The 18,455-nt window shown below is 37.8% G+C and overlaps 1 protein-coding gene across 1 annotated transcript in view; it reads left to right on the forward strand.

Moving 5' to 3' along the window:
• Positions 1-6,612: 6,612 nt before the first annotated feature.
• Positions 6,613-18,455, forward strand: part of LOC140169826 (ABC transporter G family member 20-like) — a 43,066-nt gene continuing 31,223 nt past the window's right edge. The window contains exons 1-4 of the mRNA XM_072193127.1: positions 6,613-6,776; positions 9,786-9,955; positions 16,210-16,369; positions 16,816-16,970. Coding sequence (XP_072049228.1) covers positions 9,813-9,955; positions 16,210-16,369; positions 16,816-16,970 — 458 coding nt within the window. The 5' untranslated portion in view covers positions 6,613-6,776; positions 9,786-9,812. The remainder of the gene's footprint in view (positions 6,777-9,785; positions 9,956-16,209; positions 16,370-16,815; positions 16,971-18,455) is intronic.

The following is an 18,455-nucleotide window of genomic DNA, read 5'->3' on the forward strand; positions in this document are numbered from 1 at the left end:
TTCTGGTCAACTGCGTCCCTCTCTCTATTTACCCTAGCATCTTCACTGCTTAGGTAAGGAAAGCCAGAGTCATCATACACATTCTCATCTCTAGTGTGCATATGATCAGTTCTATGCCCTTCCTCCTCGGTGCTATTTCCAGAATCACTCCCAGAGTCACTCGCGTCTCCCAGGAATTTCAACACCACAGGCTGAGTACCATCGTCACTATTCACTGCGCCCACAACGGGTATGTCCTCTACTTCCTCTGCCTCCACGACATCGCCCGGTATCACTTCCACCTGTTCCTCTGACACAACTTTAACATCCTCACTAATCACCTCAAAATACCAGAATCCATGCTATCACTATCTATGCCCTCCTCTTCCTTACTTATGTCCCCAAGTTCTCCTCTATCCTCAGCACACATGCCTGCCATGATATCAATAAACCGGCATATTTCACCTCCTTCCACCACAACGGCCTCACACGCCTCCTCCTGACGACTACTCAAGATTTTCCGATGCCTCCTTCTACTTCTCCTCCCCAATCTTCTCCCACGACGACCTCCTCTACCTTCCTCTCCTACTCTCCCCGACATAGTAGTGCACCTATTGTAGTTCTGCTTATAACACTCGAATCCCACTTCTGACACCAATTTGTGGCGGGACGGCCGATCGCCGGGAACGTGAAATGTCTCAATGTGGTCTTGAAATAAAAATAAAAAACCTGGTTAGACTGTAACTTGGTATATGAAATGTCAGGTGGCCGGGTTGACACCAGTTCCTTAATAGGAACACGAAAAGTTTTGTGGTGAGGCGTGGGCAAGTCGTGGGGGCAGAACCCCACCTTCGATATTTTCACAAACAGGAGTGCATCTAAATAATTCTTCACGAAGGTCGTTCCAATTTGTCTTCTTTATCTTCAACAATATTTTATTTATATAACTCCAGACTACAACATACAGGATTCAGTCACACCCCTGTTCAATGCACCCCACTCCTACAATGGCTTCTGTAATGCTACTCAGTTAGCACCCTCCCTCACCTATCAATAAGAATCCGCAGAGCAAAAGAAAAGAAGTTATAAGAACGTTAAAAGCGTTATATATGATTACACATATTAGACGTACGAAAAAGACCTAAGTAATTTAGCACAAAATGAAAATTTGGGCAGCATGGCTCCGCTCAGCGCATGCTAATAGAGATGACACTTACGAACACATGCAAGCATGTATTAGTAAAGTATCATCATAAAATCTATCGAAAATCCTATAAAACACAACTACTTTTTGCGAAATGAAAATTTGGTCAGCATAGCTCCCCTCTAGGTGCTGACCAGATTTTCGATAATACATAAAAATGTCACACCAGAGGCATGCATCTCTATGTATCATCACCATGCCATAATGCACATAATAAGCCACTATGATTCCAACAGACTGTGCCTATCACCTAACATAATAAAATGTGTACCATGTAAAATAAATTATCTCATCTGCTGCACTCACAAAAATAAACTCCGCTCAAAAATATAATTTAAGAAAATAAAAGGGGTAAATTTTGTGTATCCAACTCTACTATATAAAATATTCTCACCTCCCTCTACTATAAAATAAAACTCGTCTCCTCCACCATAGTTAATTCGACTCACTAATTTGTCTCCTCCCTCAACATAAAAGAATATATATCTCATGCACCAAAATAGCCTCCTCCCTCCATCATAAAATAACTCACCAATATAGCCTCCTCCCTTACTCATAAAAATGAACTCACCAAAATAGCCTCCTCCCTAACTCATAAAGTGAACTCACCAAATAATAATATCCTCTCATAATCACCAAAAAACCCCTTATGACTTACAAAATATACTGTACTCAGTAAATAGGCCCACAGACCTCAATCCTCTGATGTGTCTCTATTTGGTATAACACCGCCCCTCAGGGTGATGTTACGCCTTTTAAGTTACTCCGCAATCTTGGTATAACACCCTCCCTCAGGATGATGTTACGCCTTTTAAGTTACTCCGCAATCTTGGTATAACACCTCCCTCAGGATGATGTTACGCCTTTTAAGTTACTCCGCAATCTTGGTATAACACCTCCCTCAGGATGATGTTACGCCTTTTAAGTTACTCCGCAATCTTGGTATAACACCTCCCTCAGGATGATGTTACGCCTTTTAAGTTATTCCGCAATCTTGGTATAACACCCTCCCTCAGGATGATGTTACGCCTTTTAAGTTACTCCGCAATCTTGGTATAACACCCCCCCTCAGGATGATGTTACGCCTTTTAAGTTACTCCGCAATCTTGGTATAACACCCTCCCTCAGGATGATGTTACGCCTTTTAAGTTACTCCGCAATCTTGGTATAACACCTCCCTCAGGATGATGTTACGCCTTTTAAGTTACTCCGCAATCTTGGTATAACACCTCCCTCAGGATGATGTTACGCCTTTTAAGTTACTCCACAATCTTGGTATAACACCCTCCCTCAGGATGATGTTACGCCTTTAAGTTACTCCGCAATCTTGGTATAACACCTCCCTCAGGATGATGTTACGCCTTTTAAGTTACTCCGCAATCTTGGTATAACACCTCCCTCAGGATGATGTTACGCCTTTTAAGTTACTCCGCAATCTTGGTATAACACCTCCCTCAGGATGATGTTACGCCTTTTAAGTTACTCCGCAATCTTGGTATAACACCCTCCCTCAGGATGATGTTACGCCTTTTAAGTTACTCCGCAATCTTGGTATAACACCCTCCCTCAGGATGATGTTACGCCTTTTAAGTTACTCCGCAATCTTGGTATAACACCCTCCCTCAGGATGATGTTACGCCTTTTAAGTTACTCCGCAATCTTGGTATAACACCCTCCCTCAGGATGATGTTACGCCTTTTAAGTTATTCCGCAATCTTCTCAGATGTGTCTCAGGATCTGAGATTCCACATAGGCCTGTAGGCCTATGATAACTACTGAAACCAAAAATACATGCACAGAACCCTGTTGGAATCAATAAAATAAATAATAACACACTAAAAAAAATTGCCCATCACTTACCACATTTTTCCGTGAGCACTTACCCGAATGTAAATGAACCATAGCAATTCAAGTTATACACAATGCATAAAAAATATATAAATAAACAAATCACAATTTAGTATACTTTCACCAATGCATAAATAAAATCATATGACCTTTTAAGTATCTTTCTCCAAAGCAGAAATAAATATAAAAGTGGCTGACATGACAATTAGAATATTTGATATGGGTGTGACCGATAAAAATAATCCTAAATTTATATTGTTTTTTACATGTTTTAGAGAACGTCAATATTCTTTGTTTACATATGACATGCATGCATTTATTTAAAAGATCCAAGATGCAGGACGTTCGAACATGACCAACTGCCTATATATAATCTCAAAAAGTCTACATAAATATCTGGGAAAAACTTGAGCAAGGCGACATGACATAAATAAATACAGCGCATTGCAATTAATAAGATGGCGAAAGGGAAAGTCCACCTGAAGAAAATAATCTCCGCAATAAAATGTTAACATAAACATTTGTACCATCACGCTAATTAGATGGTACATGCATACGCGCAATCATGCACTCAGCGCGTAGTGATTTTGACTCAAACATGCGACTATTTTCATAATTTTATATCGCCAAAATATTTAAAAATGCCTTCCCGTTGGCCAGTCTGAACGCCCCAAATGCAACAATGATATCAAACTGATCAGGAATATTTGCTGATCCGTATGAGCCCAACGTTTGATAATACTACGTGCACAGGATGACTTTAAAGAGAAAAATGGAAGACAAAATCTTTAGAAATTTTGAGAAATCACGAACTCACACATCGAAACCATGTGCGAACTGCAACAAGCAATTCTGGCAAAAATCTAAACGAAGATAATCATCAAATTACACATTTTACAACAAGACCACAACCAAAATAACCCATGTGAAGGATCTATAACACATTCCTGACAGTCTAATATCACTTAAAGGGGCATTTCGTGATCCACAGCCTCATCCCCCCACTTTTCTCAAAAAAAGTTGAGATTTTTATATCACTGGAAACATCTGGCTACATAATATTTATGCACAAAATATTTCTTGCAGATTAATTCGTTTCGCAAAGATATCGTGAAATTTGAATTTCGTTCTGGTGCACCAGAACGAAATTACAACGCATTGTCTATGGAGCAGTGTAATACACATAATCATGCATAACTCGCGAACGCAAAATCGGAATCAACTGAAATTTTGGGAATAGGTTTTTTCGTGGATATCTAAAGAAAAATGACATAAATAGAGGATGCTAGGATCACGAAATACTCCTTTAAATTCATCCAAACCGCGATTTATATGAAATATCAAAGTATTTCTAACAGCGAATCTCAAAACTTGCCTATCAATAAGAATCCGCAGAGCAAAAGAAAGCTACCGCGTGGAAGACTGACAGAGCCCAGCCAAAACGCGCTCTGATTGGATACGGAGATAATTAATTGGACGTACGGCGCGCTAATTGGCTGACGGAGATAATTGATTGGCTACGTACGGCGCGCTCATAGGGACATAATGCAGGATTGAAATTAAAAGGGTACACTACGCGATTTGGATAGGAAAATGAAATGGAAATTACCTAAAAATAATATTATGTTTTGGCTTGATTTACCAATACCGTTTCACCGGTATGCATTTTCGTTCAGGGGTTCTTTTCGAGAGTCCATACCTGAGCATGGTGTCCATCACGTATAATGTAAGTGCCCCCCCCCCTCGTAGTGCGTCTATTCTCACTTATAAATGTGAGCTTGCACTATTAAGGAAGGAAGGAAGGAAGGAAGGGTTTTTAAGTTTTTAAACGTATTTCAATGGGGCTATTATTTAGTGGTGTGTGCCCTTGATACCATCAGGTTGTTCAGGGCGCACACCACCAAATCAATGCGCCATTTGTGTAAATGAGTTCCGGTAAGGCGGCGCGTGAAAGTCGATTCCGTGTTTATCGTCCCCCGCCCGCCCGCGTCACGTTTTGGAAACCAAAAATACCCGCGTCAAATTTTCAAAAATGCCAAAATAATTCATTATTTTCAAAGTTTTCACCAGTTTTAGCAATTGGCTGTGAGCAATTGGAATGGAAACATATATTTTTGTTTGTAAAACATATAAATTCATAACTTGGAAGCAAAACCTGGCTCTTTTCTAACTTTTCTAGTCCCTACCCGGTACGTAGGCCTACCTTTCGTGAAAATTTCTTCGTCCCATTTATTTCCATTTTTCTTTAAATCAACACGCATTTTAGGTCAATAATGAAATCTGATGAAATCATGAAAAATTAAAAAGTCACCTCATCAACCTGGAAAAAAAGTGACGGCGATAAACTCGGAATTGATGATGGGCCTAACAGAATCATTTTGAGGTAGTTTGGGCCTCTCTGTGGATTTGTAATCAAAAAGAGAATCATGTTATAGCTTAAATAAAAGATTGAGACCTATTATGAACTTGGATCGCCCAACAAGTTGCAAAACACACTTTTTGAATAAAGTATGCTCGCGGATTGAAAAAACGGGTTTTCAGGGTAGGCCTATAGAAGGGGTCGAAAATGGTCATGGTGCTCTTTAAGGGATGGGGTATGAACGTTTGGACACTATTTATTGTGGGACATTAGAGCACATCAGACATATCGAATTGCATTCCGAATACGAAGAATGTCCTTCTGATATCAAATAAATTCGATTTATTAAAATTTGCAATGTAATACACATTTTATGGCAAATGATTAAAAATTGATATTTTTGATATTTAACAGTACTCGAAGTAAACTTTATAAATTTGATGATTTATAGGCCTAAAAAAAAAAAATATAGGTGGGATGAAAAGCCGACGATCAATTGAAAATATTGATATTTCATATTGAAGATACGGACTTTTTTCCCAAAAAACCAAAAAAAATTAGGTCTTTTGGGGAAAAAATCCATCTCTTTAATATGAAAGGTCAAAATTTTCAATTTATCGTCGGCTTTTCCTCCCAGCTACATACACTTTAAGAATATTATCATTAGATTTATAAAATTTACTTCGATGACTGTTATAGGCCTAGGGCCTATATCAAAAATGTCAAATTTTAATAATGTGTCATAAAATTTGTATTATATCGTGAATTTCAAAAAATGAAAATTATTTGATATCAGAAAGAGTCTTCGTATTCAGAGTGCAATTCGATATGCTTGATATAATGTCCAACAAAAAATTCGGTCGAAACGCTCAAAACGCTCATTCCGGATCCCTTAAGCGCCCATATCTCGAAAATTAATCACAAGACTACCCGGACCCGTAGGCCTACATTGGAACATATATTAAATTTTCATCGATTGGGAGTAGGCCTACTTTTGTAGTCAATTTGAATTTGTTGCCGAAAAGGCGTGTTTTCACGTGTGTTTCAATGGGACGCTGAATTGGTGGTGTGCGCCCTTCAGCTCGTAGGACACAATGGTTTGTAGTCTTTCACACAGTTAAATTAAAGTTAAAACATTGTTTTCCTATATCATCTTCCGTGTTCATCTGTGCATTTCACTTGCTCCTGCGGGAAAGAATACGTCAATCAATCAACGCCCCCAGGTCAGGTGAATTTAGGTCCGGTCGTGGTTTGTATTTATTTGCCCGGGTTTATTTGTCTGCTGCACACGACAAAATCATCTGGTTTGGAAGAACATTCTGCATTTTCAAGGTTCAAGTAGATTCATTCTGAAGGTTCTGAATGTGGATATTATACCTATTTTTGGTGAGTAAGCTTAAACATTTGACAAGCAATGAAGCATTGCCATTGACAAGCGGTTAAAGACAGCATGAGCATTGGCCATTGCGTCCTGGACGTACTGGTATGGTCCTAATTAAAGTTAATTTTTTATTACTTGCGTGGTCCGGGTACGCGCTGTTGAATTGCGATCGCGTAGAAGTGACAAGGTCGCCTACTACGCACCGCGACGACCACCAATGGGTCAACCGGCTTGTTGTCAAGTCCGTTGATATTGATCAGCCAATCAGTGCAGTGTGATTGTTTATTTCTTCTGTAGACCATGTAGACTGTGTGTACATGTATGCTCTCCTATGCTTGGCGCAAAGCTCGGACCACGGAAGTAATAAAGAATTAACTTTAGTGCCGTACTATTACGCTGACTTTTCTATTCGGGGAGGATGACACTGGACAATTTCGACTATATCTGGTTCCATACAGCAATTGCTGTCTGGTGTAAGCAGGTACGAATTGAGACGTCGTGAATTGAGACGTCGGAGCCGGTCAAACACAGAGGACTAGCCTACATCCCGTATCCTGCTATCACTCAAACAAGCAAATCTCTTCACGAATTCACTCACCTTGCGATCCTACATCATCAGTTGAAACAAACATCTAAGTTTCCAAAAACAACTTTGTCATTCCTCAAAACTACAAGTAACTTCATTAATAAAAAATTGAAATCATACTATTACCTGTTATTGAAAATTTTGTTCGATTTATGTGAACCAAAAGAACGCACGAGTCGAGTTCAGTTTACCAAAATGGTAGCTCCTGCCTCCTGGTCACCTCAGATATGACGTCAGTATCAAGCTGCTTATTAAACGGTGGATCGGATTGGTTGAAATCAACGCCACGTTTTTGACCTTACAGGGACCAGAGATATGCATACATGTATGAAAACAGCGGTTGCGGATGTAGTATCATCACCGGAACTGAGAATTGCGACATTTTCGATGTTTGTACCGGGGAATTTCTGACACGGAGCCTCCGTGGAGCTTTCGACAAATTCGGCAAAAGGTAACCAAAGGGTTGGGGATCACATTTTTAACTATCACTAAATGTTTCGGAATTGAGGTCGGCTAAAAAGTAGACAGTTTCGGGGACTGTAATTGGTGTAGATGTCACATTTTGAACAGTGAGCGATAAGTGACCAATTTGATGCTCAGCACAAGTGACTATCTATAATCTTTACTCCTGAAGGGTAAATTTCGACCTCCTCGTGTGTGTTTACAAACAGAGAGGTAGACAAAAGATCATTCCGCTTGTCCAAACACTCAGTCAAGTATCAGAAGGATGGTCCACAATAGCGTGATTTAGGTATCCCAGGCAAACCTTAGTTAACACATTTGCTAGTCAGCTTAAATTTGCGAGACCGGGGCCCAAACACAATGCATTTACATAGAAATTTGAATTTTTTTCGAGAATAGGTCGGTGAAGGAAACCTACATAAATATGTTTTCTATACTTCACTTGACCCAAATATATGATTTTTTATGGTGATAATCAGGTCGCACATGGATTTTTAGGGGGATTTTGATGGCCGTTCAATAAAAAAAAAGCTGCTATCGCCATGAGACTAAGATCTAGAAACACCCCTAAATGCCGCTTTGGGGAATTTTGCTAGCAGAATCTTTTTGATGAAAGTCAATCTTTGACAAGATGTAACTTTGTTACGGAAAGTGCTATGACAAAAATGTTTTCAGTTTTGGCTTTCTTTACTCAAGGGCTTTAATTTGATATGTAAAATGATGCAGTTTGATGGCAAATTTGAATTCACCTATGATACTACGTGATTCACGTAATATGAATGGGGATTAAAAAGCTGTCAAGTCGAACCATGTGCTTCTTTAGTCCAATTTGCCATTAAGATTTCGCATGGAAACAGAACTTCAGACCCAGAACACGATCATGTCAGAAATAAAAATATTGTTCTGGGACTGATTATTCAGACTAGGTCCTAATATATAGTTATACTTTGATCAGCTTGTAAATTGGCGGGCCTTTAACATCGCGGATTAATATCAAAATAGGGGGCCTACTTTATTTTGAGAATTGTCTTGTGATATCTCACCCGAAACATCACTAATTATTAATTCAAGTCCCATACATTGTCCACTTTCTTTACCACCCAAGACCAGACGGGTCAACTAATAGCACTCTTAACGTGGGTTTACTTTTCGGCGTAGTCATATGGTAGTGGTAAAAGCCTTACATTTCCCGCCTATTACGAGCTGATCAAACTATAATTATTTATATTGCATTTGATTTTATGTCAATATTTAGTGTCACTGAAAAGGGGGGTTTAAATAAAAATGTTGTTTGAAATTCTAGTCATTGAAAACCACAAAAAGGGGTTGTTTTTGGCTAAATTTTTGTCCCCGATTTGGCATGAAAAAAGGGGGGAAATATGAAGAAAAATCATTGCAAAGTGAGTCTTCGAAAGATTTGGTAACCCAAATGGTTACCAACTTTTAGTGTTTAAAGTTAAGGGGGTCAGCAGGGTCAGAATTTCGGCGTGAATCAGAGAATCAATTACGGCAAAGATTCTCGTTTTAACAGATTTCCGTGAATCAAAGTTGATTCTCGCAAACGTTTGTAGTTTCCATAGAAGTTGATTTGCGAGAATCAAATGATTCCAAAATTTATTCTGCAAGAATCAAGATTGATTCTCGCAGTGTGAAACAAAATCCTTGCCGCTGGTCGCTGGTCTTCAGGCCTTAATTGAGTATGCCTGTACCAGGAGCTAAAATGAGCTCCTTGTCCCAAAGATGGCTCCTGGTCCTATATATAGTTAAAGTGTAAAATATTGGACGCACCAGGAGCAAAAACTGGGCAACTAAGGGCTAAACAAAGTCTGGGTGCCTGCTTAATATAATAAGCCTTGCTGGTCTTGAGTTTAAATTGATTATTATCGAGGTCCTACATGTACATGTACATGTAGCTATTTCACTGGGACTTTTAACCCCTTGAAAATGTTGAATATATATCTTTCAGATCCAGTGATCTAATTTGATAGTCACAATGGACGACCTGCAACAAGAGATGCACACAGTGAATGAAGAGTTGGCCATAGAATGCCGGAACGTATACAAGCATTATGGCAGCGGAAAGAACAAATTGGAAGTGTTACAGGGATTGAATATGACGGTGCCAAGGGGTGCTATGTAAGTACTCGGTACTGAATTTCATAACTTGTGTATGCTGCAATGGGCTATTCCATTTAAAATCCACACTCCCCCTGTGGAAGATTTTGGAAATATCTTCCACAGGGGAGTATGAATCTCAAATGAAATGAGCACATTAAAGCCATATTATATCTTTAAAAATAGATTGGTATTAATTTTCAATAAAATATTAGCATTTACTGTCAGATATGTCCCCTTTTAATTTTGAGCCGAACAAGTGAGGTAAAGCAAAGAAAATTGGAATTTACAACTAACTAGCGCCAATGCATGTCACGCCGGCAGTTGTAATATGGTACGAGCCTCTGGCGTGTGTGTGTGTGTGTCCCGCACGCCTTGTACGTAAGGGTGTGTTGACATCGCGGTTTATTCAAAATCTCGGATTTTGACAAAACTACAGCACCTAAAGTCTTGATTTTTGCAGAGAATCTTTGTTTACTAAAGTTCATTACAATCGTGTAAAAACCTGAATTAAATTTTTTTTTTGAGGGCGTTCTCCTCAGCAAATGTTATAATATGGCTTTAAGCAGCTCCATTTGAATTTCATACACCCTCAGTGGAAGATTCATGTTACACCCTATGAGAAAGATTCAACATGAATATTCCCCATTTCCAAATGGAGCTACTAATGCTCTTTCCATTTGAAATTCATACTCCCCCTGTGGCAGATACATGTATTTCCAAAATCCTCCATATGAGTAGTGTGGATTTTAATAGCCCAATGTGTAGGCCTATACATGTAGAGTGTTGATGTGTATACAAGCACAAACATAAATGGCCACAGAGAGAGAACAGACTGGAAGTAAATTGCACGGGACAGAATATTATGACCATATCGCTCATTCTACAAAATCCGTGCCAATCCACTAAAAAATTGAAAAATAAAAGTTGTTCAAAAAGACCTGCTTTTTGTGTTTTTTAAGAGTAAATGTATCACTACTTTCAGATGTAAAAAATTGCCAACACCACTTGCATATTTTTCTTTCAGGAAGTCATGATGTTTTTTAACACTAAAACTCAATGTAATGTGAGCTACGTTACCGACTACAAAATGGCCTGGTTTTACTCAATCCAAGGTCATAAAAAGCAAACTAAAGATCACTTGAGTGAAATGTAAAACAAATTTCACCATTTCATAGAAGTTTTGAAGATGCGTAAATGAGTGTGTAACGTAGCTCACAGTAACATAGTTCACTGGTTTTTAATGTTTTTAATGTGATTTGCGAACGTTAGAATGTTATGTCGGTTAATTCTAATATAAATGGGGTTCGACCACTGGTAGCTTTCACATATTATTAGGAAGTACATATGTAATACAAGTGCATACTATAGAATTCTGGTAACGTAGCTCACCAATCTTAACATGGTCGGTCGAAATTTCGATGTTTACAACATATCTATGCCAAAATGCTACAGCATCACGATTTTTTACTGTGATTTTAAAACCTATGAGTGTTTCCTTTCAAAACCGCAAATTACATTGATACCTCTGTTTTACTTCTTTCCAATAACGCATTTAAAAAGGTAACGTAGCTCACAGCGTTTTGGTGGAAAGTGCAATTTATTTTAGAATTACACAAAGACGTTTTAATCACTAAAAATAATGTTGATAAACAATATGATGGTGCGTTATCTAATTAAAAAAAACAAATATGTAAAGAAATCGCATTTATTCAAAGAAAATATTCAGGGTTAGATGTGACACTTGAGCAGTGGAAACGCATTTTTAGCGATTTTGGAGCCTTTGCAAGGGTTAATCAGGCTTAAGAAAGCATTTAAAGTATGGAAAAAACTATATATGTCCGTGTAGATCTCGTTGAGTTCTACCAGAAAAACAACATATTTGATGCCCTAGATGCTCGACAAAGTGTTTGTGGACCAAAGAATGGAAAAAAGGCTATTGGCACCGGATTTTGTAGAATGAGCGATATCAAGCAATTTGAGTTCACTTCAAACTGTGTATAATTTTGGTATTATAGTGTGCAATATACCTGTTTTTAAGTTGCTTATAAATTTAACACACCACGTCCTTTGACCCAAAACTAAAACCCCAATTTCACGCAATGCAGTGCACGACATCAAAGTAGGTGGTGCACAGTTATTAGTGTAAACAGTAAACAATGACAATGTTCTCAATGACTTGATAGAAAGGTATGGAGTTCTATCTTGGTTTGGGTGGGGGATGTATGTTAAAATCTTTAAAAAATCTTAATTGCTGTGGTTTAGCTTGTGTAATCACTATTTAAAACTAAAATTTCATTAGTTCCTGGATGTTGTCTATAGGTAGTAGTAGATGACACTGGTCGTGTTGCCGTGGAAAGCACTTGTTGAGGTTCATACTTAATTCAGATCATGCAATGACAGCGTGCATTGGACCTGCCTATTCTCTATGACATGATAGATAGTAAAACCAAAAATTATTATTATCTTCAAAAACAAATGTACATACGAGGTGGTATCAAAAAGTTTTTGAAATCACCCAGAAGTGAAGGAACTACATGTATATCGATGAAATTTTGTCAGTGTAATCACTGGTCCTTATGTACATTATGGTCCAAAAATGGTCTCATAAGTATGTTTACCTCCTTTACAGGTGGCGCTAGATGGGCGGTAAGCAAATAATCTGCAAGATGGAGACAATTGAGGCACGTAGCCTAGCTGATTAAGTTCCTGCATTTGAAGGGTTAGGCGCAATGGTTAGGGTACTTGCCTTTGAGGTCCCAGGTTCAATTCCCGGCAGTGGCGATTTGCAGGGATATTGATTATTGTAACTCTTTATTATATGGAACAACTGTAAAAAACACACAAAACTACAAAAGATACAAAACAGAGCTGCCAGACTTGTTTTCAAGGCAAACCGTATGGAACTCCTCTGCTGAAAGAGGTTCACTGGCTTCCAGTAAATGAGCGTATTACCTACTAACTACTCACATTCGCTTATAAAAGTAGACATGAAACAACACCACTGTACATATACAAAATCTCCTAAAATCTCACACATTTTCTGATGGTATGTTCCTACGATCACATGCTGATGGCAGTCTGCTTGAATGTAAAAGAACTCACACAACATATGGGAATAATGCCTTCTGCAATTCTGTGCCAGCTCTCTGGAACAAATTACCTGTAAAACTTAGTACTTCAAATAGTCTGGCCACTTTTAAATCTAACATGAAAACCTATTTATTTCCAAACTAAGTTTTTTTATTTTTAATTAAGTTGTACATTAAGTGTAGCCTAAGATGTAGTGTAAGTTGTACTTAAGATCATTGTAAAGCGCTTTGTTCATACTTATGCTTAGGCGCTATATAAATTCCGTTTATTGTTTATTGTTTGGAAAAAAAAGTCTGAAATTAATTGGCAACTTCTGTAGATTAAATTCAGACTTCCGCTCTCCCCATGGTTCATTTAGAATTGGGTAAATGAATCATGAAACTTACTCTGTCCTTCGTGAGGGAGAGCCATACAGTAGGCCTACATGTACATTGTATTTCGCAGCCAGTTTTGAAAAGAGTAGGGTGTTAACCTCTGACTGTTCCCAACCCGTCCCGGTGTTCAAGTGGACCCCAATGGAAATAAGCTTCATTAGAGGCTTTCTTGGGTTATCCAGGGTTGTCAGAACCCGAACAAATTAAATCAAATGCTCAGAAAATCAATGATGACATTATTAAGACTGTCTACGGAGATGATTGCCCGTCATATGGCACTGCAATTTAAAGGAATTTCCAAACTGGCCACATATCCCTCACAGATGAGCCAAGAATTGGATGTCCATTACTTAGAGATGATGCGGCTACAGTGAAGAAAGTGGAGGATCTTTTTTTAAAGAGGTTATGCGCTTACCGCCCATCTAGCGCTACCTGTAAAGAAAGCAAACATACATTTCTATGTGATTTCAAAAACTTTTTGATACCCCCTCGTACACACAAAGCACTATTGTATGCATTAAATTAAAAATAACCAAAGGCTTTGTATAAAGTCTGAAAGGTACTTGTACTGTATGTGACCTTAAAAGGGTATTAAACTTCTTTCCTTGTGTACAACAATCTGTGTACATTTGTATGTGCATGTATGCACGTAATAAATTTGTTGATATACAAGGTTAAAAGGCAATGTCCATTTCCGCAGTAAATAAATTCCTGGGCTAATGAACTTTGTGCTATATTAAGATTGTATAACATGTCTTCTCAAGTAAGGCTACTGACAATTGATCTTCAGTTTCCCGTCACATAGGCCTACAGTGGCGGCGCCACAGGGGGATGCATGAGGGGGCAAATGCCCCAGTCAGAACTATCAGTTCATGATTGTTGCCCCCCAGTAAAAACCCAAAATTACGAAAATTTCACCTTTATGCTGTAATTTTGCGCATTCACTTTGCCCTCCCCCATGCCCCCCGAAAAAATTCCTGGCATCGCCACTCGCCACTGGTCACGTACATGTAATTTCTGAAAACAGTACCGGTAACCTTTTTATTATTCATTATGACCAAATGTGAGTGTAAAACATGTTGTTATTTGTTATCAGACCCCAATCTATCGTAACAAGATACGCAACTGTATTGTCGGCAAAAAAATGCACCCATGGATATTCATCATTTTAACCAAAGTATTTGTTCATGATTGACAATGCAAGTACTGCATTTTTACTTTTAAATTATTTGGGGAGGGTACTCAGTCCAAATGACCATACAGGGGTGTACCACAAACATGCGTAGCATATTTGCAAAATTTTCTCCATTTTTGTGGAAAATAGCCAACTTCAGTACCCCCCTTGGGCCCCTTCCCAGTAAGGTAGGCCTACCTCAAGTTGAACTTGAGACTGCACTTGTAACTTGAACACTGAATAATGATGTACATTTAACACCCACTCCATTATAATCCCAACTCCAGACAAGACATGCATGTATGTGAAATGTATAATGTACCTCACATATGTCTATGAGTTTAATGAACCTGTTGGCTTTCAATTTAAACCAACCCAAGCTTGAAGTTATTGAACTTCTCATACTGTAAAAGTGGAAATTTTCGTGGTACATTAATTTTCACGCTTTTCGCGTGCAAACCAGCTACCGGGAAAATAAAAACATGTGAATATGTTCTTTTTAAAATGTATTGGTCTTTGTAAGAAAACTCAAAATCGCGATTAAAAGCAAGCAATGTAGTTCAAAATCAGCAAAGCATGAAATATTACATGCACAAAAATTACAAGAGAGGTAGACAGTGGAAAGTTAGACAATTGGCAATCCTATCAGGTATTTACAATAAAATCGAAACATGTTTTAATGTGAAAATTTCAAAGAAAAAATTCAGTAAAATCGTGGGAAAAAACCCTGTTGAATTCTGTACCTTGAAGATGAAATTTTAGCAATTAAATAACATCACACAGGTATTTTAATTGTATGCAAAAGTTGTAGTAAGCATTAATGAGGTAAAACAGCCAATTTAAGAAATAAATTGGAAAACTTTTTTTCAAAAATGGTAAAAAAAAGTTTATTTAAATCAATGATTTTTTAATCATTTGATTTAATAAATTGTGATTTAAATCAGTTGATTTAAAAGGGCATTTCGTGATCCACAGCCTCACCCCCCCCCCCACTTTTCTCAAAAAAAGTTGAGATTTTTATATCACTGGAAACCTCTGGGTATATAATGTTTAATGTTCCAAAAATTTCTTGCCGAATTAATTCGTTTGCAAAAATATCGTCGAATTTGAATTTCGTTCTGGTATAACAGAACAAAATTACAACACTGGCCTATGAAGCAGTGTAATACACATAATCATGCATAACTCGCAAATGCCAAATCAGAATCAACTGAAATTTTGGGAATACACTTTTTTCATGGATATCTACTGAAAATGTCATAAAAGAGGATGCTAGGATCAAGAAATCCTCTTTCAAATTGTGCATTCCATTTAATAATCTTGTGTTTTGTTGTTATTTGTTTGTTTTTCTTCTTTTTTCTGTCTTTTTATTTAATGGAAAAGAATATTTAATACACATTTAATTTAATTTAATATATTGACAATTAATATAAATATGTTCAGGGCTTAAAAACTGGATTTCAGGAAGTTCAAATTCATTTTAATTGAAGCAAAATGAAGAAACATTATTTTATAAATAGTACATGCTAAAGACCAAAATACTTAAATATTTTTCAGGTATGTTTGAAATGAAATTAAATATTTTTACACAGATTTGCACTAATTGTAATACAAATTGATCTTCTCTGTTTCAGATATGGATTGTTGGGACCTAGTGGCTGTGGAAAGACAACTCTGTTACGATGTGTACTTGGCAGACTGAAATTTGACAAAGGTTCAGTTATAACGTGTGGAAAACCACCCAATACTGCGGGCCATGGGATACCGGGCAGAATGGTGGGCTATATGCCACAGGTAGGAAATGTGTGGAAAAACACCCAATAGGTTGTAGAAAACCACCCAATAACATAAGAAAAACCACCCAATACTACGGGCCATTGGACACCAGGCAGAATGATGGGCTATATGCCATAGGTAGGAAATATGTGGAAAAACACCCAATAAGATGTAGAAAATCACCCAATAACATGTGCAAAATCACCCAATACTACGAGCCATGGGATACCAGGTAGAATGGTGGGCTATATATTCCACATGTATATAGGAAACACACTGGGGTCTTCTGTTTAAAAAACACCCATCGACCTCTGGTCTGTGCTTAAAAAGCGTTGAGGAGAATATTAAACAAAACCACAAACACAAAGCTTATCATTTGAGCAGAGAAATCTCTGTCGAGAACCGAAACATCGCATCCTGAGATGATCAGAGAACTAAAAATCGCAACGTTTTCTGTTCTGTAGGAAACAGCATTATTCGGTGAATTCACTATTGGGGAGACGCTTAACTATTTTGGCACTCTACATCGTATGTTTGGTAAAGAGTTGGCAGAGAGAAAACAATTTCTCTTGGACCTATTAATGCTTCCTGCAGCCAGGTCAATAGTTGGCAATCTAAGGTTAGTATGGCATTCATAACCAGGGTTTTCTTTAACGCACAAACTACGCGTTCAGACACTTTTCTGACTCCTTCAAATCCATAGTCCCAAAGTCCAATGCGTACAAAATCTTGAAAACGTACGCGTTCAGATATTGCAAGATTTGAATAGAGAAACACCCGATATTGTGCATTTATTCTAAGCTTTTGGCATTTAGGACATACTCCCGATATGTAGGGCCCGTCACATTTTGTCAGCATCAATCCATGTATGTTTTAGTGATTGCGAGTGTCTAAAGTTGTATAGTGTCAGTTTGAAATCTTGCAAATTGGGATCGGGTCCTTTTTTCTGTTTAAATGATGCACCAAATATGTCTTCAATTGGACTTTAATTTTACAAAATTTCCCCCCTCATTTTCCCCCATGCGTAGTGGATAAACAAGCGACCATTTTCGCTTCTGCTTTCGATATTTGCCAATTTAGGCCCTATGTTTAACAGAATGTATAGGTCTAATGGGGAAAACGTGACAACGAAAGGCTTTATGGACCGTCATTTCAACTGTTCAAACTTAAATTTTACACAGTAATATAGTGCTTCAATTAGGTCTTCATTTTGCAAAAGTTTCTTACTTCTCAGGGGGCATTTTTAAATATTATTATTTTCTTCTAAAATTGCCCCCACCCCCCTTCTGACTGCTCTAGATCCGCCACTGGTCCAAACAGTGGCGTGATTTCTTTTTTTGACTGTGGGGGGGTGAAAAAAATGTCTTGAAGTATAGTGAATCCAGCACCTTTTGGAGAAAGAATAAGTTTATGGTACAAAAAAATTTGTCATTTTGAAGCTCTCAACTGTTGAAATATGGTGCAAAAGTGGAATAAATTCGCGCGAGGCGCACAAATTTGCTCTTTGGGGGGGGGGGCTGAAATGGCCAAATATGAGGTTAATTGGGTCAGAAACTAACATAGCTCCACATACAGTCGTCAACATTGGGGGATGATTATATGGACCATCCCCCTGGCAAAATATTGGGGGAAGATAATAATATTATAAAAATACCCCTTGGACAATGTTTTTGACTCCTTCAGAGGAAAAATTCACAATTGAAAGGGTCAAAAAAATTTGAAAATACCCCTTCAGCAAAATGCTTAAAGAAAACCCTGTTCATAACCTTGTACACAATGCTTGTGATCTATAAATCATATTTTATTATTTGTACACATGCAGATGCAAATTTATGTAGATCATTAATATCTCACAATTGACCACAATATAGTGTGTATTTGTTCCAGTCTTGCACATAAATATTATAACACACAATTGTATGCAAGTAAGACTGTGTTCTTGTGCATCACATATTAAATGCGCAATAAAAACACAATCGGTTTGTTTTACGATTTGACCTAATAATTGAAATGTCTACATGCAGTGGAAAACAGCATGCCTTATGGTTAGTTTTACACCTTCAAACATACAAACCATTCCAAGAGTGAACGTAGGTCTTTATAT

Source organism: Amphiura filiformis, chromosome 14 (genome assembly GCF_039555335.1).
Source record: "Amphiura filiformis chromosome 14, Afil_fr2py, whole genome shotgun sequence".
Lineage (NCBI taxonomy): Eukaryota > Metazoa > Echinodermata > Ophiuroidea > Amphilepidida > Amphiuridae > Amphiura > Amphiura filiformis.